The sequence below is a fragment of the Equus caballus genome, chromosome 11 (genome assembly GCF_041296265.1).
Source record: "Equus caballus isolate H_3958 breed thoroughbred chromosome 11, TB-T2T, whole genome shotgun sequence".
NCBI lineage: Eukaryota > Metazoa > Chordata > Mammalia > Perissodactyla > Equidae > Equus > Equus caballus.
In genome coordinates this window covers 764,607-792,445 of record NC_091694.1, presented here as the reverse complement: position 1 = coordinate 792,445, position 27,839 = coordinate 764,607, and the positions used below count along the sequence as shown (strand labels likewise).

The 27,839-nt window shown below is 48.9% G+C and overlaps 1 protein-coding gene across 32 annotated transcripts; it reads left to right on the top strand.

The window, feature by feature from the left end:
- On the top strand, positions 1–27,813 carry HEXD (hexosaminidase D). Of its 32 annotated transcripts, none has more exons than XM_070226746.1 (16): positions 1–141; positions 486–601; positions 1,501–1,546; positions 2,413–2,471; positions 3,164–3,302; positions 7,987–8,096; positions 9,973–10,060; positions 20,784–20,948; positions 22,215–22,398; positions 23,190–23,261; positions 23,702–23,897; positions 24,812–24,894; positions 26,220–26,298; positions 26,368–26,469; positions 26,663–26,752; positions 27,381–27,813. In XM_070226746.1, the coding sequence occupies exons 5-16, from the start codon at positions 3,219–3,221 to the stop codon at positions 27,586–27,588; spliced, it is 1,461 nt and encodes a 486-aa protein (XP_070082847.1). In that variant the 5' UTR covers positions 1–141; positions 486–601; positions 1,501–1,546; positions 2,413–2,471; positions 3,164–3,218; the 3' UTR covers positions 27,589–27,813. The 32 variants fall into 32 exon arrangements, with proteins under 32 accessions (XP_070082847.1, XP_070082844.1, XP_070082849.1 ...); XM_070226743.1 differs by having other exon boundaries at positions 486–605; XM_070226748.1 differs by having other exon boundaries at positions 486–605; positions 3,090–3,302.
- The last annotated feature ends 26 nt before the right edge of the window (positions 27,814–27,839 follow it).

The following is a 27,839-nucleotide window of genomic DNA, read 5'->3' as shown; positions in this document are numbered from 1 at the left end:
GCCGAGGCCCGAGCAATCGGAGGCCGAGCGCCGAGCAGGCAGGGCGGGGCGGACCTGGGCGCGGACCGCAACGCACCCCGCAGGGCCGGATTCCTCGCACGCTCCTTGGAGCCCGCCGCGCCGCGGAGCCGTCCGGCCGAAGTGCGTCCTCGCCCGCTGTGCGCGCGCTACTGGGGTCTCCAAATCCTCCTCCTCAGGTCTCCTCGTCACCCTCCCGGGGTCTCTCGTCCTCCTGGCGTCTCCACATCCTCCTCCTGGGGTCTCCACATCCTCCTCCCGGGGTCTCCACATCCTCCTCCCCCGGTCTCCCGTCCTCCTCCCGGGGTCTCCGAATCCTCCTCCTGGGGTCTCCGAATCCTCCTCCCGGGGTCTCCACGTCCTCTTCCCGGGGTCTCCACATCCTCCTCCCGGGGTCTCCGTCCTCCTCCCGGGGTCTCCAAATCTCCCTTCCAGGGCCTCCAAGACCCTCTCTGAAGGGTGTTCAGGGGTCCGTGCCACACCTGCAGGCGCTGGTACCCATTGGCGCTCAGTACACGTGTACCTTCTGGAGGCCCTGCTGCGTCTTTACAGCTTCCAGTATCCCTGCAGAACCTTCCTTCCAGTAGGTATGAAGTAAGGTCTTAACCCTGTCAGGATACCTAAGATTCTGAATAGCGGAGTTAGCAGTGAAGTTCATTCATGAGTATTGTGTCCGAAGAAGGTGCAGAATTTACTGATACTCAGGGAAAAGAAAACTCTCTTAGATTCATTGGACCGTAAAAAAGAGATCTCTCCAACAGAAACATCATATCGTGGGACCTGACATTGGGAAAATAAGTGCAGATCAGACACCACTGAGGGGCTCTTGGTAACCCACCTAAAAACCCCGAGGAATCAGGGACAACTGGACATCTACTGTTAGTCTGATCAAGAATAGTGACGGGGCTGGCCCAGTGGCTTAGTGGTTACGTTCCCATGCTCTACTTCCATAGCCCGGGGTTCCCGGTTTGGATTCTGGACGTGGACCTACACAGTGCTCATCAAGACATGCTGTGGCAGCATCCCACTTACAAATGGAGGAAGATTGGCATGGATGTTAGCTCAGGGCCATCCTTCCTCACCAAAAAAAAAAATAATAATAATAGCGGCAGTTGACCCGTCCTTTTTTTTTTTTTGAGGAAGATTAGCCCTGAGCCAACTGCTGCCAATCCTCCTCTTTTTCCTGAGGAAGACTGGCCCTGAGCTAACATCCATGCCCATGTTCCTCTACTTTTATATGGGGGATGCCTACCACAGCATGGCTTTTTGCCAAGCAGTGCCATGTCCGCACCCGGGATCGGAACCGGTAAACCCTGGGCCACCAAAGCGGAACATGCAAACTTAACTGCTGCGCCACGGGGCTAGCACCAACCCAAGTCTTTGAAATAATCTCACTTGTGAGACGTCATGCAGGAGGGAATCAAAGCAATTACACACTCATAACGAGATGGAATGCCGACTTCTCTCCTCCTTCTCCTGCAGATTTGGCAGAATCTTGTGTTGGGAAACAACTCTGTGTCTGTTGCAGGTAAGATGGCTATGTTCATTGTCACCCCAGTGTCACAGGAATGACAGGAGGATTTCTCTCAGAATAGAAGGAGCTGCACACGTGGCCAATGCAGATCTCTTGGCTTGAAATTTTTCTTTTAAATCTCTTCCCTGGAAAATAGATTTGGTTTGTAGGATTTTAAAACAGTTCAGCTTTAAAAGTATTGCAGTTTTTTGTGTTTTTTTTAAAGATTTTATTTTTTTCCTTTTTCTCCCCAAAGCCCCCCAGTACATAGTTGTATTTTCTTCGTTGTGGGTCCCTTCTAGTTGTGGCACGTGGGATGCTGCCTCAGTGTGGTTTGATGAGCAGTGCCATGTCCCCGCCCAGGATTCGAACCAATGAAACAGTGGGCCGCCTGCAGCGGAGCGTGCGAACTTAACCACTTGGCCAGGGGGCCAGCCCCAAGAGTATTGCAGTTATTCAGAATGCGTTTTCATAAAACTCATCCACCTCTCAGCTGGTACTGTACTTAATTGCTTTAAGAATTTTGTCATTGAGATTGTCTTGAATATAATCTATTTTTTAAAAAAATCAAACTGATTGGGGGCTGACCTAGTGGCACAGTGGTTAAGTTCGTGTGATTTGCTTCAGCAGCCTCGGGATCACAGGTTCAGATCCCGGGCTTGGACCTACACACCGCTTATCAAGCCATTCTGTGGCAGGCATCCCACGTATAAAATAGAGGCAGATTGGCACAGATGTTAGCTCAGGACCAATCTTCCTCAGCAAAAAGAGGAGGTTTGGTGGCAGATGTTAACTCAGGGCTAATCTTCCTCACCGAAGAAAAAAAATCAAACTGATTGGTTTCTGTGTGCATCTGTTTTATCTCCCATGCTGTGTTCTAGATTCCTTAAGGTCAAGGGTTATTACTCCTTGCCCGGAATGTGCAGTCTGCATTAGGGAGGTGAGTACATGACCCGCAGACACGGTTCTCTTTCCTTTTCCCATGTAGTCCGTTATGCTTTTCTAAGAGAAAAAAAATAAGATTTCACAATCTCCCAGCTGCCTCCTCATCATCCAGACACTTCCTTTAGTCTAATATGAACTAGTCAGCCTGGCATGCTTGTGGCTCATTTGCTTTTCAGATTATCAATGGCTTATTTTAAATCCTAGACAGTTTCTTGTCACCTGAGCAGTTTTTTGCAGTGTCTTCCTCCACACAACCAAGCTGACTTGAGCTCTAGAAATGTAAATTATTTTTAATGCTATCCAAAGTAAAATAAAATTGAGGATAAATTTTCAACAGAAACACCATATCGTGGGAGCTGAAAAGTGCTTAGCAATATCTGCTGACTGTTTCATGGGCGCAGTATGTATAGTTTCAGAGGATCTTTAAAATGGAATTATTTAGCAGTCATTCTTGTTATTACAGATCACAACCATCTTATAAGAAAACCAATGCTGTTCTGTTTTAGGGGCAAATCACAGCTAAATGGCAGAGGTCCCTCTATTTGAACGTGGAGCAAGGCATCTTGATCCATTTTCATGTTGGTGAAATGAGTTTCCTCCCGCTTAATTTCAGAACTGAGACAGAAAGTGGAAGGGCAAGGCCAGAAGGAGCCGTCGCTCGTTTGTAACTCTGCGTTTCTCCACCAGGAAGAAGTGCCCAGACAAGAGATTTTTGTTATACACCTTCACAAAAAACAGTGAAATGTCCGGTTCCTCACCGTTTAAGAGGCGATTAGTTCATTTGGACCTTAAAGGAGCTCCGCCAAAGGTCTCGTACCTCTCGGAGGTAAGAGCTCCCGTTGCCTCTCGAGACTCCCCTCTGCCTCGGGGTTGGCCTTTGACGTTGTGAACGATGTTCTGTAGAGATGTGTGCTTAGAGCACAGCCTCGGGTTCTGGGTTGGGGCACGATGGTGGCAGCAACACAGATTCTGAATTTCCCCCAAATCTCCTCACAAAACAGACAGAACAACCAGGATAGCCAAAGGGAAAACAGAAGGGGCAGAAGGCCACAACCTCTTCGCCGTGGGCTGAACTGTGTCCCCAGAGAGATGTTCAAATCCTAGTCCCTCAGACCTGCGAATGGGGCCTGATCCGGGTCTTTGTAGATGTCAGTGACGTAAGAGGAGGTCCTGCTGGAGTAGTGCAGGCCCTGTGCCCATGAGTGGCGCCTTTATAAGGAGGGGGAGATTGAGACCCGGAGACATGCCCAGAGGGAGAAGGATGTGAAGACTCACAGGGCGGACACCAGGTGAGGACAGACGCAGAGACTGGAAATGATGCATCCATGGGCCAAGGAGCATCAAGGATCACCGGCAGCCACCAGAAGCTGGGAGAGGCCGGGAGGGCTTCTCCCCTACAGGCTTCAGAGAAAGTACGGCCCTGCCGGCACCTTGATTTTGAACTGCTGGCCTCTAGAACTCTGAGAAAATAAGGCCTTAGTGTTTTAAGCCCCCCAGTTTGTGGTAATTTGTCATGGCAGTGCTCTTCAACAAAAGCAGGTATCAGGGTGTCCCTGTGAATTCCTAAGTGCGAGTGGGTGGGGCCAGAGCAGACAGCACAGCACCCGCTGGGGTCAGCAGCTAGCAGTAGGTGGTGGGGGAAAGAGAAAGGAATTCCGACTATTCTGACGACGATGGCCCCTCAGGTCAAGGTCTCCTGTCAGCGAGATGCTGGGAAGGTGTCAGTGGCTCCAAGTTGCGGAGGTGTGCAAAAAGCTTCAAAAGACAGTGCTGGGGAAGCCCGAGGTTCTCAGAAATACCTCCAGAAGGACAGAGCCCCACACTAAGGACTCACTGCTGGGAAAAGAATCCACCTTGAGCTGGGCAGGAATACCGAGGGTGAAGGAGGGAGAAGGTTCAGCTACAGGGGGAAGGGATCCAGAGGAGGCAGAGACGAAGTAGCTGCACAGAGTCCACAGCTGCTAATCCTGTCGTGACAATGGAGCAGGGAGCCTGGGCTGGCCCATCTCCATCCCAAACACCAGAACCTGTTCTTAAAAATGCAAGAAAACAGATCTCATTTGAGCAACAGAAAAGGATGGTGCTTAAATACCATACAGAGGCATTGTAAGAAAAAAGAGGATGATGATCTGAGTAGCATTCTGACAAGGAGGGTGTACCAGGAACATGTGACCACAGAGCAGATGAGCTGATATTTCCGTATTACCATAATACTTCAAAATGAGGTCAAAGATACTAAGAAAATGGTAGACGCTGTGAAAGAAGAGCATGAAACAGATGTGGAAAAGCCCAGAAACATGATAACCAGACAAAAGGAGGCTGTGAAAAGATTGCCCCAGGAATGAATGACAAAGAAAAAGAAAAAAGTCAGAAATGGAGACTAAATCAGAAGAACAAAAGTAAACAGACACCGTGGAAAACAGTATTGGGAAATAAATGACAGAAAAGGAAAAAAAAAAGTGAAGAAAGAAAAAGCACTGTGACAAATTGATAGAGAAGATGGGCAAAGATCCAACTGAGATGTCACTGGCGTTCCTGTGTCCGTTATCTGTTGCTGCAGATAATGGACAGACCACACCAAACCTAGAGGCTTAAGACAACCATTCATTATTCCTCCTGTTTCCGTGGGCTCTCTGGCTGCTTCTGCTGGTCTGACTTGGGCTTCCTCGGGTGGTTGCAGTCCCATGACAACTAGAAAGGCCTGGTGGTCCAAGATGGCCTTATCCCCATGTCTAGCATTTGTGCTGAGTGTCCGCTGGCACCTTGGTTCTCCTCTGCCTGGCCTCCTCTCCTCCAGGTGGGCTCTTGTCATCTCAGAAGCTGAGCCAGCTCTCTTTTCAGCGTGGCAGTCTCAGGGCTGCTGGGGGCCCAGAGTTACTCTTGATAAAGCAAGTGAAAGGTCAGCCCAGGTTCAAGGCTTGGAATAGACACCACCTCTTGATGGAAGATGCCCAATATTGTGTCCATGTTTTCAATGTTCAACAGTTCCCAAAGAAGAGACCCAAAGTAATGCTGCAGAACGGATGCTAAGAAACTACAATTCAAAGACACTGTCCTGAAATTAAAGACTACTCGACTCTGCATGTTGAAAAGTCATGCCGTGTACCTGGAGAACTTACCTAGAATGATATACACCAAGGTATCTTGTAGTAAATGTGTCAGACTCTAAAGAAAATGAAAATGAAAAAAAAATCTTTTGGGCACACAGGAAAAAGTGTGCCCAAATCATGTGTAAGGAAAGAAAATCAGATTGTCATCAGATATTTTGACAGCAACATTTTATGACAGAAGATAAAGGAGAAATATATTTAAGATACTCAAGAAAATATAATATGAATCAAGGATTTTGTATCCAGCCAAGTTGACCTTCAAGTATAAAAGCCACAGACCAACTATTATAAACATCCAAGAACTGAGTGAGTTTATTGAAGAACAGCCTGCAGCTGCAGCATTAGGACTGGAGTAACCCAATAACTGCTGAGAGGAAACTCTTCCTTAAAGAATTCCAGCCAATATTCACAGAAGGGTTGGCATAATTGGAAAGTCACCACCTTGCTGTTTAATGCCAGCTAACTAATAACTATCAGTGGTTGTTAAAATCTTTAGGCAGAAGTTCAAGGGGTGGATCTCGCTGATGCCCCCTGAACCCAGTGATCAGCCCAAAATCACTCTGGTGGGACAGCCAATTTATGCCTTCTAGAACCACCTGTGAAACATTCTTACCACAAGAATGAAACCTGAACCAAATTGCACTTTCACATCTAACCACTAGCATGCACAAGAATGGGAATTAGGCACACACACTGAGGGACATCCTGAGATTACCATCCATCAATTCCAAAATTTAGAAAACCATACAAAACGAATGACCTTGTTTCTTCAACAAGTAAATTTCAAATAAAAAAAAAAGCAGAGAGGACTGTTGCAAATCGAAAGAACCTTCACAGATCCATTCAAAAAAGTGTATTGTATGGACCCTGTCTGGATTGGGTTCAAACACGCCATGTGTGAAAAGATTTTAGAAACAGGAAAATTTGAACATGGATGAGATTAAGGAATTACTTGGTTAGATGGGATAATGGTATTGTGGTTATGCTTTTTAAAATGTCTTAATCAGAGATATATAGGTGAAAAGATATGTCATCTGGGATTTGGTTTAAAATACTCCAGTCAAAAAAGAAAAGTGGGGTCTGGTCTGATGGCGCAGTGGTTAAGTTCGCACGTTCCACTTCTCGGCGGCCCGGGGTGCGCTGGTTCGGATCCCGAGTTCGAACATGGCACCACTTGGCAAAAGCCATGCTGTGGTAGGCGTCCCATATGTAAAGTAGAGGAAGCTGGGCATGGATGTTAGCTCAGGGCTAGACTTCCTCAGCAAAAAGAGGAGGATTGGCAGCAGTTAGCTCAGGGCTAAGCTTTCTCAAAAAAAAAAAAAAAAAAAAAAAAGGTGGAAATTAGGTGAAATAAAATTGGCAAAATGTTGGCTGTCGTCAAATCTTGGTGAGAAATGCACAGGAGCTCATCAAATGATACCCCTGCGTTTGTGTACAGACGATTGTTACCAACCCTGAGGACAGAATGGCCCAGTAGGCCCACAGGTGGTCAGATGGTCGAGGCTGAAAAGGAAACCAGATGCAAAAATGCAAGGGAAAGAGGAAAACACCGTAACGGTGTGTTTTGTTTACCCACGTGTCTGACCGGGTTAGCCAGCTCCTTTCCACAGTCAGTCTGCCTCCTTCAGTAATGTGCAGTCAGTCAGTGATTACCCATTTTATGCATTATCCTCAGCTAATTTTCAATCCCAGGCAGATTTCCTCCTTCCGTCCAGCATGCTTCAGAATGTTCCCGTATCCTTGGGGAAAGAACGCTGGCAGCAACGTCGACGAGATGGTTCAATCATGTGAGCCTGCAGCAGCCCTTCGTGGAGATGGGTTGCAGTTTTACGCATCTGCAGGGAGTCACGCCCACAATGTGCTCTGCTTCACCCTGGTTTTGACGCTGGACTAGAAGGAATCTCAGCGCTGTGTCTAGTAGACACGGGGAGAACTGGGGGAGAAGCCCACGAGCAGCCCCCAGAGCTGCCACTCCTCTGTTCCCTCTTCCACCTCCTTCATCGATGCCGCCTTCCAGGCACTCACCACCAGCCCTTCAGAGCTCTGTCGGTTCCCCTGTGCCCCCCAGTTCCCTGTGCTCTAGAAGGTTCCCCTGTGCTGCGTCGCAGCCGGACAAGGAGCTGCTCCTGAGTCTGGAGCAGGGCTGTCTGTCTCAGCGCCCAGCCCGCCCTCCCCAGCTAAGCCACCATCAGTGCTGTTTAGAGAGAGCTCCAGTTTACAGCATGCAGTCCCCCCACCCCTCTGTGTCAAAAGTACACATTCCAGTTAAAAGTTTCCAGAAAAAATACAAATATCACCTACAATCCATGTCCATAAGCTAAAAAAAGGTCCACATGCTGCAAATATGTCACTTTTTGTTCAAATAGTCACTTCCTCCTGACATCCCTGTTTTCCCCCCAGATTTTTCCTCTGTTCCATGCCCTGGGTGCAAACGGCCTCCTCATTGAGTATGAAGACATGTTTCCCTACGAGGGCCACCTGAGGCTGCTGAGGGCCAAGCACGCATACAGGTACCCCCAGCACGGCGACACTGTGTGCAGCAAATGCAGAGTGGGCATGGGCGGTGGCCTGGAGATGCAAGGCGGGCAGCGAGGCTTTAACAACAGTGGGACAATCCTTTTCAGTCTTTTTAAATGCCTGTCTTTAATTACAAAAATAAAACACATTCACTGAGGAGAATTTGGAAATGTTTGAGAGAGAGTAAGCCTCAGCTGTGACCCCCCAGGAAAAGCTGGGACCTGTGTGTCCGTCGGCCAGTGTCCTCATCTGCAGGTGAAGCGCCTAGGGAGCACTGTGACAGGTGTCAACGCGGGGAAGGAGGGCTGCTCTTTACGGCCACAGGCGGGATCTCATCGGGAAAGTGAAGACTAAAGGGGAGAGGGTCAGAATCAATGAAATCAGATGTTGTGCTCATGGGCACACCCCACTTGCCTTCAAGGTTACAGTGTCCATGAAATCAGTAATAAACAATCCAAAAGAAAAACAGGCAAAGGACATTAAATAGCAGATCCCAAAAAGGAAATAAAAATACCAAGAAGCGTATGATGATAAAACAAATCAAAACAACAGTGAAATGCCATTTTAGCTACCAAATTGGTGAAGTTTTTTAAAAAATTATAGTGCTCTGTGTTCACGAGGGTGAGAAAGAGCAGACCTCCCGCTGGTGGAATGCAAAGCTGTGCAGCCCTTCTGGAGGGCGGTTTGGCTCTTTGTGTCAGAACTCCCCAAAATGTGCATGCCCCATGTGCCTGGACGGGTAGGCGGGAAAGGTATGAACCAGAGTGCCCCTACCATGGGGAGATTGCCCATGGCTTTTGTCTTCTTCATACTGCTTTGTTTTCTTTCCTACAACGAACATGTTTTGTTCATTTGTTTTTTTAAGTGAAAAAGGTGCTGGGGTTCCTGTGAAGCTTGAAAAAGGTATATTTAGGGTAAAGACAGACCTTTATATAATCAATACTTATAGAACTGATTAAGTTAAGAGATGGTTCAAACACATACAGAAATTGAGATAAATTCGTAACTGACAACTCATGATGGAGTGGGACGTCAGCCCTTCCCAGGATGTCACCCTGATGGCGTGGGTAGCAGAGTGCTGGCCTGGAGGGACCTCGGGCATTTCTTCCCTCAGGCATGCTTACAGCAGCTACCTAAGAGGGTTTTATCCGTTCACACATGGGGATGCTAACTCCCACGGGGGTGAATTCATTCCACTGGGGTGAATTCACTCCACCGGAATCTTGAAACTCTTCTTTCTTCTATTAAAGGGATCACCAGCTTTTTCTATAAAGGGCCAGACAGTAGATATTTTAGACTGTGTGGCCTGTCTGGTCTCTCTTATAACTGTCTGTGGGGCAAAAGCAGCCACAGATTATCAGATGTAAATAAGTGAGTGGGGGTGTGTGCCAATAAAACTCTGTTTGCACTGAAATATGAATTTCATATAATTTTCACATGTCACAAAATATTCTTCTTTTGACTTTTCTCAACTATTTTATTTTAAAATGTAGAAACCATTCTTAGGTTGCGGGCTGTAGAAAAACAGGTGGGCAGATTTGCCCTCCAGCCCATCTGCCGACCCCTGCTCTGGAACATGATTCCTTGTGTGGCCCAGTTTCTTGTAAAGTGACTTCAGCCTCTTGTAAAGTTTGGGTTAGAATAGTGCGTAAAAAGTGAGTTGTTACTTGAGGACATAAAGGGCATTATTTCCCAAGTTCTAGAGCAGCAGCCTTCTCTGAAACCTTAAGAGCTTTTCAGTTAGTAGTTTCCCCGGGAGAGTCCTCCAGGAACCTGATGAGGAAGGATGGGGGAGAGAGGGCACATGAGTGGGAGCTGGAGTGTGAATGAGAGCTGGCCTGAACCTCCCTGGCTGATCTTTGTCTCTAGCCCCTTTGAAATCAAAGAGATCCTGCACCTGGCCACGCTGAACAACCTAGAGGTCATTCCCTTGGTACAGACATTTGGACACATGGAGGTAAGTCAGAGGAACAGAAGTCACCTGATGCCCGGGGTGGGGCTCAGGTGCACAGGCAGTGGCCAGCCACAGGCAGGGAGCAGCTCAGGGCCGCGCGGAGAGGCTCTTGCTCCCAGAAGCCCCTGTCCTGTGAAAGCCTGAGAGCACAGAGCTCTAGGTCAAAGTGCCCTCTGTCCAAGGAAGGGAGGAAAAGAGCCGGAAGTGGGGGGGGGTGACTCCCACGGAGCCCTGCAGGCTGGCTGTTTTCCTTTTTAACTTGTATTCATCGAAATATTATTGTGTGAGGTAAAATGCAACATTAAGAAAAGAAAACATGCTGTATGTTTTCTCTGTGTCCTTTTCTCACTTAATATTGGAAATATTTCCCCAAGCTCCTGTGTGATCTTCAAAAATATTCTCATGTCCGCATCAAACAGCAGGAAGCAGTGAGAGACAGCGCTGATCTCAGGCTGTCAGGTTCCATCCTTCCCTCTATCGAATGCACCCGTTAGCTCTAGGACGGTCCTCCCCCGAGTCTTCATTCACTGTCGGCATAAAGGAGTTGCCTTCACTTGGGGCACGCGTGCCTTCTCGTGCTTTGTGCTCGTGTTCTGGGTGCCTTCTGGGACTCCCTCCCATAATCAGTCCCCCGCTTGCCTGGTTGACTCTCCCTGCTGTGCTCTCTGGGCTTGTCACTTTCCATCACCGGGGACCACACACCCGACAAAGCACCTCCCCAGGCCAGCGGTGTCCTCTGAGTCACTAATTCCACTAACAGTTTCAGTCCTCTCTTGACTCTCACTGGCTTTTGGCATTGCCAACACGCTCTCCATCTGGCCACGCCCGAGCCCTCTGTTCACTGTGTGCGGTCCCGTAGCTGCCACTGGACTTAGCAGTCCTCATGGCTCCTCTCGAGGCCACTTTTTTCCCATTTCACACTCTTTCTCTGGACAAAGCCAATTCCGCCCCTGCTTCCCCTTCCTGTCCTCAGTGACTGCCAGACCCCCATCTCCAGCTGCATTGAGAGGCCCCTTCCAGCTTCAGGGAGGGGCTGCACTGTCCCCAGCACCCCATGCCCACTGCATTGCCAGTCCATCATCAGGCCCGGCTGGCTGCCGTTGCTCCTCTGTGTCTTGAGTCAGCACTGCTTCCATCCTGCTGTCACCCTCCTTGTCTACACTGCTGCCTGACCTATAGAAAACCCTCCTGACAGGTCTCCCAGCGTCACCCTGTCCCCTCCACTCCTTCTCCCCACCACAGGCAGGCTGATCTCCCAGCACAGCCTGCTCAGACCACACTCCGCCTCCTTAAGTGCCTCACTCTGCTCTTGGGGTGGATTTGTTTCCTGGGTCTGCCATCGTAAAGGGCCACGAAAGGTGGCTTAAAACGACAGAAATTTATTCTCACAGTTCTAGAGGCCAGAAGTCCAAAACTGAGGTGTCCTTGGGGTGGTTCCTTCTGTAGGAAGCCCTTTACATGCGTTCATTTGCCATCAGTACATCCCTTTTGGTGAAATAACTTCAAATTTTTGCCCATTTCACTTTCTGAACTGTTGAGTTTTTAAAGTTCTCTGTATATTCTGGATACAAGTCTCTTGTTAGATATGTGGTTTGCAAATATTTCCTCCCAGCCTGTACTTTGTCTTTTCATTCTCTTAGTGTATTTCAAAGAGCAAAAGCCTTTAATTTTGAGAAGTTTTCTCTGTGATGAACCATGCTTTTGGTGTCATTTTTTAAGGAACTTTGCCAGTCACCAGGTCACGAAGACCTTTCTTGTTTTCTTCTAAAGTTTGCCACTTGCGCATTGTCCATTTAGACTTGGGATCCATTTTGAGTTAATTTTTGTGTGGGGTTTAGGTTGAGGTTCGTTGTTTTTGCACATGGCATGTAGCCACTTGAGATGACCAGCGGTGCCAGCGCCACGTGTGGGAAAGACAGTCCTTTCTTTGAAACTTGGGATCTGGACTTGCCTTTGCACCTTTGTCAGAGATCACTTGACTGTGTTTGTGAGGGTCTCCTTCTAGACTCTGTTCTGTCCGGTTGTCTGTGCGTTTGTCCTTCTGTTGATACCACATTTTCCTGATTACTATAGCTTTATTCCGAGTCTTAAAACCAGGTAGTGAGATTCGTCCGCCTCTGTTCTTTTTCAGACCTGTTTTGGCTCCTCTAGTTCCTTTGCCTCTCCATGTATATTTTAGAATCAGTTTGTCTGTGTATCTACAAGAGCCCTTGCTGGGATTTTGACTGGAGCTGTGTTAAATCTGTAAATCAACTTGGGGGGATAATTACCTCTTTACTATGTTGAGTTTTCCAATCCATGAACATCGTATGTCAGCCATTAATTGTGTTGTTCTCCCAAATGTGTTATTTTTTTCCTTGATACTTTCAAGATTTTCGTTTGCGTCTGCCTTTTAGTGGTTTGGTAACGATGTGTCTAGGCCTGGGTTTCTTTGCATTTCTCCTGCTTGGGTCTGCGGAGCTCCTTGGATCTGTAGGTTTTTGTTTCCTTCACTCCTGTGAAGGTTTGGGCCATTTCTTCAAGTGTGTTCTCGGTCCCTTTCTCTGTCTCCTTTCTTCTGGGACTCCCTTTGCACATATGTTGGTTCACTGGGTGTTGCCCCCGGGTCTCTCAGGCTCTGTTCATATCCTTCCACCTTTTCTCTCTGTCATTCAGATTGAATTATTTCTGTTGATCTACTGTCCTGATCACTAACTCTTTCTTCTGACATTTCAAATTGGCTGCTGGGGGCCAGCCCTGTGGCTGAGTGGTTAAGTTTGTGCACTCCACTTCAGCAGCCCAGGGTTTGCCAGTTCGGATCCTGGGCACAGACCTACACGCCACTTATCAAGCCATGCTATGGCGGCACCCCACACAGAAGAACTAGAATGATGTTACAACTAGGACATAGAACTATGTACTAGGGGTTTGGGGAGAAAAAAAAAAGAGGAAGGTTGACAACAGATGTTAGCTCAGGGCCAATGTTCCTCACCAAAAAAAGCAGCATACCTTCAAATTGGCTGCTGAGCCCATGAAATGGAATTGTCATTTCCATTATTATAGAGCTTCCTTGAATTCTGGGGACATATTCATAATAGTTCCTTTGCAATAATTTTTCTGATAAATCCAACACCTGGGCCCACTCAGCATCAGTTTCTATTGACTCGTTTGTTCCCTGAGTCTGGGCTCCACTTTCCAGTTTATTTGCACATCTCATAATTTTTGGTTGAAAACTGGACATTTCAGATAATATGTTGTATCAAAGCTGACCTTTTCCCCTGCAGCTGGTTGTAAGTTGCCTGGATTTAATTGTCAGGGTCAGGATTTAATCTGCTGGTGGTCAGCCGGGGTGTAGGCGAGGTTGTCCTTGAGCCTGTAAGGCTCCACCTTGTGCCGCCGGGGCCAGGGTCACTCAGAGTTCAGCCAGTTCTCAGTCTGTGGCTGCTCTCCACCCAGCGCTCTCAGGTCCCCCGCATGTCGCCCCCAGTCGGCTGGGATGTGAGGAGGGCAGGTGTCGCCTCTGAAGCACTCTCATTTCCAGGGTCACCTGTTACATTTCTTTTCTAGGGGCAGCTCACCCCATGGGGACCGCAGAGTTCAGGCAAGGCTGTTGCTCTTACTAATGGCCCCCAGGGGCGGGTTCACCCACAGCTAGCCCTGAGCGGGGAGGAGAGCACCCAGGCAAGAAGCACCTCTCTTCTTTTTTTAAAAAAAATTTTTTATTGAGTTAATGATAGGTTACAATCTTGTGAAATTTCAGTTGTATATTATTGTCTGTCAGTCGTGTTGTAGGTGCAACCCTTCACCCTTTGTGCCCACCCCCCACCCCCCCTTTCCCCTGGTAGCCACTGATCTGTTCTTTTTGTCCACAGGTTTAAATTCCTCATATAAGTGGAGTGATACAGAGATTGTCCTTCTCTATCTGGCTTATTTCACTTAACATAATTCCCTCAAGGTCCATCCATGTTGTTGCAAATGGAATGACTTTGTTCTGTTTTGCAGCTGAGTAGTATTCCATTGTATATATGTACCACATCTTCTTTATCCAATCATCTGTTGATGGGAGCTTAGGTTGCTTCCATGTCTTGGCTATTGTAAATAATGCTGCAATAAACATTGGAGTGCATGGGACTTTTGGAATTGCTGACTTCAAGCTCTCTGGATAGATACCCAGTAGTGGAATAGTGGAATGGCTGGATCGTATGGTAGTTCTATTTTTAATCTTTTGAGGAATCTCCATACTGTTTTCCATAGTGGCTGCACCAGTTTGCATTCCCACCAGCAGTGTATGAGAGTTCTTTTTTCTCCACAACCTCTCCAACATTTGTTATTATTTGTTTTAGTTATTTTTGTCATTCTCATGGGTGTAAGGTGATATCTTAGTGTAGTTTTGATTTGCGTTTCCCTGATGATCAGCGATGATGAACATCTTTTCATGTGCCTATTGGCCATCAGTATATCTTCTTTGGAGAAATGTCTGTTCATGTCTCCAGCCCAATTTTTGATCGAGTTGTTTGATTTTTTTTGTTGTTGAGTTGTGTGAGTTCTTTATATATTATGGATATTAAACCTTTGTGAAATGTATTACTTGCAAGTATTTTTTCACAGTTATTGGGTTGTTTTTTTGTTTCAATCCTGTTTTCCTTTGCCTTGAAGAAGCTCTTTAGTCTGATAAAGTCCCATTTGTTTATTCTTTCTATTGTTTCCCTTGTCTGAGAAGACATGGTGTCCGAAAAGATCCTTTTAATACTGATGTCTAAGAGTGTACTGCCTACATTTTCTTCTAGAAGCCTTATGGTTTCAGGTCTCAGCTTTAGGTCTTTGATCCATTTTGAGTTTATTTTGGTGAATGGTGAAAAAGAATGGTCAATTTTCATTCTTTTACATGTGGCTGTCCAGTTTTCCCAGTACCATTTGTTGAAGAGACTTTCTTTTCTCTGTTGTAGGCCCTCAACTCCTTTGTCGAAGATTAGTTGTCCATAGATGTGTGGTTTTATTTCTGGGCTTTCAATTCTGTTCCATTGATCTGTGCACCTGTTTTTGTACCAGTACCATGCTGTTTTGATTACTGTAGCTTTGTAGTATGTTTTGAAGTCAGGGATTGTGTTGCCTCCAGCTATGTTCTTTTTTCTCAGGATTGCTTTAGCAATTCGGGGTCTTTTGTTGCCCCATATGAATTTTAGGATTCTTTGTTCTATTTTTGTAAAGAATGTCATTGGGATTCTGATTGGGATGGCATTGAATCTGTAGATTGCTTTAGGTAGTATGGACATTTAAACTGTGTTTATTCTTCCAATCCATGTGCGTGGAATGTCTTTCCATCTCTTTATGTCGTCATCCATTTCTTTCAGAAAAGCCTTGTAATTATCATTGTATAGGTCTTTCACTTCCTTAGTTAAATTCACCCCAAGATATTTTATTCTTGTAGTTGCTATTGTGAATGGTATTGTGTTCTTGAGTTCTTTTTTTTTGCTTTCTTTCTCCAAGCCCCCCAGTACATAGTTGTATATTCTTCGTTGTGGGTCCTTCTAGTTGTGATATGTGGGACGCTGCCTCAGTGTGGTTTGATGAGCGGTGCCATGTCCACGCCCAAGATTCGAACCAACGAAACCCTGCGCCGCCTGCAGCAGAGCACATGAACTTAACCACTCGGCCATGGGGCCAGCCCCTTGAGTTCCTTTTTTGTTAGTTCATTATTAGAGTATAGAAATGCTACTGATTTATGTAAATTGATTTTATATCCTGCAACTTTGCTGTAGTTGTTGATTACTTCTAAAAGTTTTCCAATGGATTCTTTGGGGTTTTCTATATGTAAGATCATGTCGTCTGCAAACAGCGAGAGTTTCACTTCTTCCCTCCCTATTTGGATTCCTTTTATTCCTTTTTCTTGCCTGATTGCTCTGGCCAGGACCTCCAGTACTATGTTAAATAAGAGTGGTGATAGAGGGCATCCTTGTCTCATTCCTGTTTTCAGGGGGATGGGGTTCAGTTTTTGCCCATTGAGTATGATGTTGGCTATGGGTTTGTCGGATATGGCCTTTATTATGTTGAGGTAGTTTCCTTCTATGCCCATTTTGTTCAGAGTTTTTATCATAAATGCCTGTTGGATCTTGTCAAATGCCTTCTCTGCATCTATTGAGATGATCATGTGGTTTTTATTCCTCAGTTTGTTGATGTGGTGTATCACGTTGATTGATTTGTGGATGTTGAACCATCCCTGTGTCCCTGGTATGAATCCCACCTGGTCCTGATGTATGATTCTTTTGATGAATTGCTGAATTCTGGTTGCCAAAATTTTATTTAGAATTTTTGCATCTATGTTCATCAGTGATATTGGCCTGTAGTTCTCTTTTTTCGTGGTGTCCTTGTCAGGTTTTGGTATCAGCGTGATTTGGGGTCCTTTTCTGTTAACGAGGAGTGGGGAGCAGTGCTCAGAGGGTCCCAGGCTCCCTGAAAATGATGGAGTCATCTGAAAAAGACCCGACAATATGGATGGTTAGGATTTTCCAAAGAGATAAAGGAAGGAATATCATCCATAAAAGGAACAGGAAATCATTAAACAAAAGAGCAGCTCTAGTCAACCCAAGGGTCCATCATGGGTAATGGATAAGCAAAACATGGTCTGTACACTTGGAATACCGTTCAGCCTTAAAAAGGAATTGTATGCCCTCAGCTCCTTTGTCAAAGATAAACTGTCCATAGATGTGTGGTTTTATTTCTGGGCTTTCAATTCTGTTCCATTGATCTGTGCACCTGTTTTTGTACCAGCACCATGCTGTTTTGATTACTATAGCTTTGTAGTATGTTTTGAAGTCAGGGATTGTGATGCCTCCTGTTTTGTTCTTTTTTCTCAGGATTGCTTTAGCAATTCGGGGTCTTTTGTTGCCCCATATGAATTTTAGGATTCTTTGTTCTAATTCTGTAAAGAATGTCATTGGGATTCTGATTGGGATGGCGTTGAATCTGTAGATTGCTTTAGGTAGAACGGACATTTTAACTATGTTTATTCTTCCAATCCATGTACATGGAATGTCTTTCCATCTGCTTATGTCGTCATCCAATTCTCTCAGAAAGGCCTTGTCATTTTCATTATATACGTCCTTCACTTCCTTAGTTAAATTTACCCCGAGGTATTTTATTCTTTTTGTTGCGATTGTGAATGGTATTATATTCTTGAGTTCTTTTTCTGTTGGTTCATTTCTGGAGTATAGAAATGCTACTGATTTATGCAAATTGATTTTATACCCTGCAACTTTGCTGTAGTTGTTGATTACTTCTAAGAGTTTTCCAATGGATTCTTTGGGGTTTTCTATATATAAGATCATGTCGTCTGCAAACAGCAAGAGTTTCACTTCTTCCCTCCCTATTTGGATTCCTTTTATTCCTTTTTCTTGCCTGATTGCTCTGGCCAGGACCTCCAGTACTATGTTAAATAAGAGTGGTGATAGAGGGCATCCTTGTCTCGTTCCTGTTTTCAGGGGGATGGGGTTCAGTTTTTGCCCATTGAGTATGATGTTGGCTATGGGTTTGTCGTATATGGCCTTTATTATGTTGAGGTAGTTCCCTTGTATGCCCATTTTGTTCAGGGTTTTTATCATAAATGGCTATTGGATCTTGTCAAATGCCTTCTCTGCATCTATTGAGATGATCCTGTGGTTTTTATTCCTCAGTTTGCTGATGTGGTGTATCACGTTGATTGATTTGCAGATGTTGAACCATCCCTGTGTCCCTGGTATGAATCCCACCTGATCATGATGTATGATCCTTTTGATGAATTGCTGTATTCTGGTTGCCAAAATTTTGTTTAGAATTTTTGCATCTATGTTCATCAGCGATATTGGCCTGTAGTTCTGTTTCATGCTGTCCTTGTCAGGTTTTGTTAATAGTTGCTTTATGAACTTTGGTGCTCCTGTGGTGGGTGCATAGATATTTATAAGCGTTATTTCTTCCTGATGAAGTGTCCCTTTGATCATTACATATTGGCCCTCTGTGTCTCTCTTTACCTGCCTTATCTTGAAGTCTGTTTTGTCTAATATAAGTATTGCGACACCTGCTTTCTTTTGTTTGCTATTAGCTGGGAGTATTGTCTTCCACCCCTTCACTCTGAGCCTGTGTTTGTCCTTGGAGCTGAGGTGTGTTTCCTGGAGACAACAAATTGTTGGATCTTGCTCTTTAATCCATTTTGCCACTCTGTGTCTTTTTATGGGGGAGTTCAGTCCGTTTACATTGAGGGTGAGTGTTGATGCATGAGGGCTTAATGCTGTCATTCTGTTGCTCGTTTTCCGGTTTTCCTGTGTTTCCTTTGTTTCTCGTCCTGTGTGTTTTAGCCTGTCCGTTGACTTCTGCAATTCCTTATGCTGGGTTTCTTAGGTTTTTCCTTATTTATGTTTTGTGTCTCTGTTCTGTTTTTTAGTTTAGTGGCTACCCTGAAGTTTGTATTCAGAATCTCGTGTATAACATAGTCCATTTTCTAGTGGTCTCTTCCTTCCTTAGCCTAGACTGTTTCAGCCCCTTTCCTCCTCCCCTCCTAAATTATTATTTTCATCTCTTATTCCAACTTGTGTTGTGAGTTTGTGGTTAGAGTGATGATTGTCTTTGCTTTGGTGATTTCCTTCCCTTTATCCTAATGCTGTAGTTGAATATTTGCTATCCTATTCCGATTCTATCTGTTTGTCTCCCTACTCTGTGTTTTGTGACCCCTTTCTCCCTTTTTTTCTTATGTCAGGTGTGAGAGCCTTCTTGAGGATTTCTTGTAGTGGAGGTCTTGTGACTACGAAGTCCCTTCGCTTTTGTTTGTCTGGAAAAGATTTAATTTCTCTCTCATATCTGAAGGATATTTTTGCTGGATAGAGTATTCTTGGCTGAAGATTTTTATCCTTTAAAATTTTGAATATGTCACTCCAATCTCTCCTAGCTTGTAAGGTTTCTGTAGAGAAATCCACTGAAAGTGTGATAGGGGCTCCTTTGTAGGTTACTTTCTTCTGCCATGCTGCCCTGAGTATTCTTTCTTTGTCCTTCATTTTTGCCATTTTTACTACTGTGTGTCTTGCAGTAGGTCTTTTTACATTGACAAATCTAGGAGATCTGAAAGCTTCCTCCACACACGTTTCTCTCTCAATCCCTAGATTTGGGAAGTTCTCTTCTCTTATTTCGTTGAGCACACTTTCTGCTCCATTTTCCTTTTCTACGCCCTCAGGAATTCTGACGATTCTTAAGTTGCATTTTCTCATTGAGTCAGCTATTTCTCTGAGATTTTCTTCAGTTTTTTAAATTCTTAGTTCTCTTTCTTCCTCTGTCTGGAGCCATTCAGCCTGTCTATCTTCGATTATGCTAATTTTCTCCTCTATGGTAGCTACACGGGCATTCAGGGAATCTATATTCTGTCTTATCTGATCCATTGTATTTTTCATCTGTAGTATTTCTGATTGATTCTTCTTTATAATTTCAATCTCTTTTGTGAAGTAACTCCAGAACTCGTTGACTTGTTTCTCTATATTTCCCCTTACCTCATTGAGTATTTTGAGGATAGCTATTTTGAACACCTCTTCATTTAGTTTACCTATTTCCAAGCCCTCAGGACATACTTCTGTATTTTTACTGTTTTCCTTTTGGACTGGAGCTTTTATAAATTGCTGGATGGTAGAGGAGCGGTTTTTGTGCATGATGGTATTATTCGGTTGCAGTTACAGCCTGTCGCCACTAGATGGGGGTCGAGAGCCTTGCATTCTGAGCCCTCTGCCTTCAGCCAATGGTGGTGGTGCACAGCTTGGGTTGGGAGAGGAGGGGCACTTTCTCTCACAAGCCGACCTGTATTGGATCAGGTCTCACTTTCTGGTCTCCCAGGGCCCTGGCTTGCTGGGGTTTCCCCACGCGAAAGCTTTCCCCGTTAGAGGGTTTCCGCTGCATGGGCGGTGGGAGTCCTGGATGATCCCCAATGCGCAGCCCCTCCGCTGCCCCTTCCCGCACCCGTGGCAGCGATTCCAGTCTCTAGGGGAGGGAGCCAAGTTCTCTCCTACCCGGTTCTAGCTTCTCCGAGGGCAGCTCCAGCCCCTCCGCCTTCTGTCGTTTGGCTCCTGTGGGTCTCTGATGGTTTCTGTTATTAGGATTTTTTTTTTGGTTGGAAAGCAGTTGCTCTTTTTAGTTGTAATTTGGAGGGGAGAGAGTCCTGGGTGAGCCCACGCCACCACGTTGCTCGAAGCACCTCTCTTCTTAGCTGCAGTCATGCTGACTCTCCCACAAATGTTTCCCCATTTGTTGTTCCCCTTTGGTTGGCTTCCAGAGCCCTGAAATGGTTGCTTTTGACTAATGGTTCCATTTCATCCTTGTTTTGGGGAGAGGATTTGCCAACCTCTTCACACCACTCCAGCGGGGAGTCTGCCCAGCCTGTCATTCTGAATGTGACTGATCCTGTCTCTCCAGTCTCCTCACTCAGCCCAGTTAGAATCAAAGGGAGTGAAGGGCCACGAGCCATGATGAGCCAGCTGGATGGCTCAGTTCCCTGCTCCTCCTGCAGCACAGCCCTGTGGCTGGCCCTGACCCCTCCCACACTGCCATGCCCAGCCCCTCTGCCAAGACTGGGCAGACACGGTAAGTTTAAACCACAAAGCCCAGGCCCCAGCCGTCAGGGCTCAGGTGACTCACAGGCAGGAGCTGTGGGTCTCCTTCAGAGTGGCTCCTTGCCGCAGAGCTCAGGTGCGAGCTTCTGTCCCCCAGTGTCATTGAGCCCCCTCCTGTCTTCTCTCCACAGTTCGTGCTGAAGCACGAGGCTCTCACTCACCTCCGAGAAGTGGCACTTTTCCCCAACACACTGAACCCCCATGAGGCGGAGTCCCTGGCACTGGTGGGAGCCATGATTGACCAGATCATGGAGCTGCACCCCGGTGCCCGATGGCTCCACATCGGCTGTGACGAGGTGGGTGCCTTCATTGCTTCTCCACTCCTTAAGCCTCACCAGTGGGGCATGCTCTCCCCAGTTCTGCAGCAGTCACCTTCTCCTGCCTCATGGGTTCTTCTCTTAAATAGAAGAAATAGTCCACATCCCAAAGGGTAAAGAGGGGCTGGCTGAGGAGATGTTCCCTGGTCAGGGCATTCATCCCAGCTGACAGGTGACCTCACACGGGCAAGCCTGCAGAGCCAAGCAAGGCACGGGTGGGGCATAGACTCTCCCGTCCCCACATGGACCCTGCAGGTCAGCTGAGCGATGGGCTGGGCCCAAAATGGCTGTCCTGCCCACACCCACAGCAGCAACAGAGCCACTCCCCAGTTAGGCAAATTCACGGCCTCAGGGCTGGCCCTGGGCAGGAGTTTGGGCTGGTTACTTCTTCCAACTGAAGAAATGCAGTTTTGTATGGTGGGCCTTTGCAGCCATGGCGCACTAGCTGGAAAGGCAGTTCCCGGGACGCCGGGTGACGTGGCCTCCACCCCTCGCCCTTCTGCTTCACCCCTTCTTGAGAAACACAGACAGGCCTGGGGAAGATTCCAAGCTGGCTGAGCACAGCTGGACCTGAGGTGGATGGGGATTTGCAGGTTTTATCCCCAGGGCTTGATCTTTTTCTTCAGAGGAAATCTTTTTTTTTGTAGTAAATACATAGAACAGAATTTACCATTGTAACCGTTTGAAAGCATATGATTCAGTAACTTCTAAGCACATTCACAACAGCGTGCAACCACTACCTCTGTCCAGTTCCAGGACATTTCCTCCCCCAAACAGAAACCCCACACCCCTTAGCAGCCACTCCCCAGCCCCCTCCGCCAGCCCCCAGCAGCCACTCATCTCCTTTGTGTTTACGGATTGGCCGCCTCATGCAGTATGTGGCCTTTTGTGGCTCATTTCACTGAGTGTGATGTTTTCGAGCTTCATCCACATTGTGGCATGTGTCAGTGGTTCGTTCCTGTTTGTGGCTGAGTAATATTCCAGTGTATGAGGAGAGCACACTCTTTACCATCCTCTTACTGGTGGACACCTGGCCGACTTCCATCTCCTGGCTGTTGTGAATAGAGCTGCTGTGAACGTTCACAGGAGATCTCGAACGGCAGTTTAGGTCCCAGTGAAGAAGGCAGGGTCGCCCTTTGCTGCCTCCTCCGCTCAGGCCACGGCATGAACTCTGGTCTCTCCCAAGTATGTCTGTGGGTGAGGAGGGCTATCTGGAGGCAAACCTGCCCTGTGTCTTCCCTCCAGGTCTATTACCTTGGAGAGGGTGAGGCCTCGAGACAGTGGCTGCAGCAGGAGCAGAACACCAAAGCAAAACTGTGTCTGTCCCATGTGAAGGCGGTGGCCAGCCACGTGCAGGCCCGGCACCCTGCCACCATGCCCCTGGTGTGGGACGACATGCTGCGGGACATCCCCGAGGACCAGCTCTCAGGTCCAGACAACCCCATTAGAACCACTTTTTCAGTTTTCTCACACAAAACTGCCATTCCCCTGAAAGACATTTTAGAATCTTGCAGGAGTACGGAAGTGACGCGTCTGAACCAGAGAGCAGCCACAAGGCCCTGGACATCAGGAGGAAGGGGAGAGTGGGGGGCAAAAGGGTCCTGATGGGCCCTGAGGGTGTCCAATGCTTCTGGCAGCCTTGGCCTCACATGACCTCACTGGCCACCCCTGAAGGGGGCCGTGGCTGAGGTTCGCACTAGCTGCTGGACGAGCCACTGGTGGAGGGAAGCAGCGGCACCCCCAGTCCCCGTGGTCTCACATCCCTATGGTCCACTCACAGCCCCGGCCCAGAGCCAAGACCCGCGGAGCTGCTCACGCTTCTGCAGGGCTTGTGTGTCCTCAAGGCAGCCACTACCACATGTGGCCACTTGGGTTGTAATTAAGATTAATTAGAATTAAATCCATTTACTGGTGTTCCTGATGCACCTGGGCCTAGTGCCCCCATCGCAGCACACAGAGCATGTCCACCCTCGCAGGAAGCTCTGGGACAGACGGCCTGGGGCTCACCCATGACAGAACTCCAGAGTCCAGTCATTTCTAAAGCTGGCTGGCTCTGTGGCTGTGACATTTACTGCCAAAAATCTGGCATGGTGTGGAGTCTGTACTTTAAAACCCACGTGTCCTGAAACAGACAGGTTGTGTTCCACTTTAACTCAAGAAGTGTGGGCTGGAGGGTGTTCTGGGTGGGTCTTGGTGCTCACGGCCTCTCTCTAACCCCAGCGTCGGGGGTGCCACAGCTGGTGGAGCCTGTGCTCTGGGACTATGGAGCCGACCTGGACATCCATGGCAAGGGTCAGTACCATGTTTCCAGGGGAAACCCCTTGTCTTGGCCCCCAAGACCCTGTAGCCCCAACTACCCAGCTGAGGGGAATGCAGGGGCCTCAGTCGCTTGGCTTAGAATTCTGTGAATTACCTCTGCTTCACCGAAGGCCTCCTCCCGCTGTGGCCCTGGGGGAGCGGGCCCTCAGCACATGTCCTGCCACCCGGGTCACTCATGGGATGGCCGTTCTCTGTGTTTTCCTAATGAACAAGTGAACCAGGGGCCACTTGTAACCAGCTGGCCTCTCTCCTCTCACCGGGATTTAAGCCTGTCCAGAACTAAACCCGGTGGTCATGGGCTCCTCCCGATTTTCCGTCTGGACAAGCATGGTATCTGGATATCCGAGTTTCAGGGCTTGGCGGCTGCAGCCCCTTGGGGACCCAAGCCAGCCACACCTCACTTTCTCACTCAGCCCTCCTCATGGAAAAGTACCGGAAGTGTGGTTTTTCCCAGCTGTGGGCTGCCAGTGCCTTCAAGGGGGCCACGGGCGTGAACCAGGCCCTGACCCCCATCGAGCACCACCTCAGAAACCACGTGCAGTGGCTGCAGGTAGCCGGCAGTGGCCCAGCAGACATGCTGCAGGGCATCGTCCTGACAGGCTGGCAAAGGTAAGGCCCCTGGGCCCAGGGAAGCTCTCGGGGCCGGCCTGTCCAGGGAGGGTCAAGGCAGCTCCCATGCCCAGACAAACTGCCCTCCTCACCAGTCCAGTCTCAGCCTCAGTCCTTCCCAAGGTTGGCTGAGGGAAAGGGGCCGGCACTCTGAGGAGAGTGTGGGAGGAGCCTGGGCCCCCAAGGAGCAGCGGTGGCTGCACAAAAAAGCCATTTGGAGTTGGGCCCCTCGCACCCCTGGGGCCTCCCAACATACTCTGCAGAGGGGACGCCGCACAGGGTATTCAGGTCCACAGAGCACGCTGGCCCTCCTGGCCCCACACCGCTATGTGATCCACACACATGTCTGCACCCTCACCTCTAGGTCTGCAGCCTCACCTCTAGGCCACAGATGCCTGTTTGCGTCTCACATACGCCATGGGGGCAGATTTTGGCTCTTTCAGGATTTCACACCATTTGAAAAGTAGAGCTACAAATGAACCCCTGGTCCTGGGCCAAGTCCTGGCCACAGGTCCTGTCCTGTGATTGGGGTGGCCGAGACGGAGGCCAGGTGGCCGCAGTACCAAGGGCAGGGCAAGTGCCCTGAACCAGCAGGAGGCAGCCGGAGGCAGGGCCCTGCAGGTGAGCTCCAGGCCCGGCCTGTGTCCTGCAGATGCTCCAACCTCACTTACAAAGCTGAACTCATTAAGGACTTCAGGTTGGTGACCGCAGAGCAGTAAGCCCCAGGCGGGGTCTCCTGGGCAAGGTCCAAGTGTGTCTGCCAGCCACTGGGAAGCCCATGGACATTTCCAGAGGCAGCAGCGGCACTGCAGTAGCTTCTGGTTGCCTGTCCTGTAGTGCAGTGAACAGTGTGCAAGCATCTGCTGCAGGGCACAGGGCGGCGGGAGCTGAGTGCCCCTCTCCTGTGGACTTAGGTACGACCACTTTTCCGTGCTGTGCGAGCTGCTGCCCGTGGGGATCCCGTCCCTGGCCGTCTGTCTGCAGTCACTCCTACATGGTATGGTCCCCCTGCTCCTCCCAGGAAGATAGGAGGGCAGGAGGCACAGAGGCCGAGTGCCCGATGCCCCCAGTTGCCGCCTCCTCAGGGCTGGACTAGGGTCTTCCTCATGGGTTGGGGAGGACGAGCTCACCAGCCCAGCTTAGCTGCCCAACCACCCCACATCTTCAAACCTAAACCTAAGGGAAGCCAGTAAGTTGGGGGAAGAGCCCCCCAGACATAGTGAACCCATGAAAGAAATTCATCATGGATGGGGTACAGAAGAGGTTCCACCTTTGCTGCATGAATGTCCTAAACACCCAGTGCTGGCAAGTTGTGTGGGCCCAGGGGAACACCTTACCCCAGCACTCCCACTTCTAGGTCACCCGCGGGAGCAGCGGGACATGGGGCAGAGGTGTGGGGACATTCCTTAGAGCACCGACTAGGACAGAAGTCAGGAGTCAGTGGAAGGGCTTGGGTAAATAAAGTGTGTACATTTAAATTCTGAGACTATGTAGGAATTTAAGATGATGGTGTACGTGGTGTTGGCGCAGAAAGATGTCTGAATGCATTAGGAAAGCGGGGCACTGAAACACATGCTGCTTAAGGAGGACTGTGCAGGCCCAGAGAGGAAGGAGAGACGGCAGACCCTGTCATTTTACTCTTTCTGAGTGTCAGTATTCAACCATTTAGAGAAGGGCACAGCAGATAACCGAGACGTGTTAACACTAGTGGTGTGGACTTCAGCTCCTCCTCCCCCGGGAGCTGGCAGCCCTTCCACGCGCCTCCACCTTCTGCCTCCACATGTGGCCCCTGCATGTTCTCAGCTTCCTGCCAGCCTGTGACTAGCCTCCTTTGGTGGGTGCTTCTCACCCGCCCTGACCTGGAGGTTTATTCACTCTGGTTCCTGCGCGCCTCCCTGGTTGGCTTCAGTTGCCCTAGAGTGTTCCACTGTGTGAGAAACTGCGATTGCAAACCACTGCATGATCCCTGGGCGGCTGTGCAGTGGCCAGGCAGCGCGGTCTGGGCTTGCCTGCAGGAAGGCCGAGGTCACCCCACATGGCATCTCAGCAGTCATCTCCTGGGTGGAGATGCTGCTGGCCACGCTGATCTCATTTCCATTTCCTAGTTTTTAACACCACAAACGCATTTTCACATGCATAATGAGAAACACTGGGCTCACCCATTCCCAAGGTCTCTTTAGGTTTGGCACGTGCCTGGCCGGCCCTGGCAGGCAGACCCCCTCGGTCACTTAGCCCACAGCCTGAGGGCCTGGAGGTCCGACCAGGCCTCCTCCCCATTCTCCAGAGGCTGCACCAACCGCCTCTGTCTGTGGTTGGTTTCAGGAGGCTTTGCTGAAGATGTTAAAGCAAGAGTGGAGAACTTCCTAGGGATTTCCAGCCTGGAAATAACTGATTTTATGAGGTACCCCACACCCCAGCCCTGCCTCTCCCCTCACGCTTGGACCCGTCTCAGCTCAGCGTCTCTGTGCAGGGAAGGAGCCGGCTCCTTCCCCGGAAGCGACATCCTCGCCCTCATCACGCAAGTCAGCCTCCACCTGCGCAGCTCCGTGGACGCACTGCTGGAGAGGGACAGGTGAGTGGGCAGGGGCGAGCCGCCACTGTGCCCCGCACCGGACAGGGCACGGGCCAGCCCATCCTGCATGGAGACTTTCTAGTGGGAAAACGACTTTTTAAAACTTCTACCAGACTTTTATTCAAAGGTATTATTTAAAAACCACTGGAGGCCACCTGCAGCGGGCTGACCAGGTGCATGGATTTGCCCCCAGGTACGTGACCGGCTGGTTCAGCCCCTTCCATCGCAGGCGGAAGCTCATCCACCCGGTCATGATCCAGCACATCCAGCCCCAGGCCCTCAGGTAGCCCCCCACCAGACAGTGCCCACCCAGGTTGCCCGGCCTCCCACCAGGTGGCAGCTTTCCGTGTCGATCGGCTCTGCGCTAAGACAAGCTTTCTAGGCATCGCAGCCAGGGGTTCCTGGGTGAAAACTTTGCTGAATCAGCTGTGCCCTCCAGCAGAGAAAAGCTAAGGCACTCTGATCCCACGAGAGTGAAGGTCGCCAAATGCCCCGATGGCATCCAGGGCTCATTGTGCCCCTCGCCCTCCTGGTACCACAGGAACAGAGTCCCCGCCAGCCAGCCCTCCCCGGTGCTTTCCTGGCTCACGGCTCCCAGCTGAGGCCAGTGCAGCCTGTCCCACTGAGTGTAAGGTGCTGTCAACCGTCAGCAGGTTCATGCACAAGAAAAACCCTGCCAGCCAGTCATAAAGCACATTCGAGTTTCAGATGTTATTCATGTGACAGTCACTGTCATTCCCACCAGCCCTGTGAGGTGGGCACTAATAGCCCCATTTTACGGATGGGTTCACTGAGGTACAGAACTGCACTGACCCCTGGGGTTGTTGAGGACATGAGTGGAGAGTGCGTAGGCCTGGGCTGTCACCCAGGGGTCCTCACTCGGTGGGCCCACTGCCGTGTGTGGTCCTCAGTCTCCTGGCCAGGTGGAGTGCCCTCGTGGGGGAGTTGGAGGCCGCCCTGCAGCGTGTCTTCTACTCGGACACCGTGGAAGAGTGGCTGGAGGAGAACGTGTACCCCAGCTTGCAGCAGCTGCAGGGTCTGCTGCAGGACCTCAGCGAGGCGGCTGGCCCCCCACCCTCACTGGCCAGCCCTGGCCTGTACACGAGTCAAGACCCCTGAGGGGAGGGGGCCGATCGTGGGCCTCCTTGCACCCTTGTCCAGCTGCATCCGGCCTGACGCTTGCCTCCTGTTGAGCCCGGGACAGCGAGCAAGCAGGCAGCACCCAGGGTAGACAGTTATCGCTGGGGAAAGAAAAGTGGAAACACAGAGAAAAAGGCCCCTGGGAGTGAGTGATGACCTGCATGTGGGACTTGAGTTCTGAAATAAAAAGAGCAGGAGCTAGCAGTCATGTTGAGAGAATCTGAAACAGA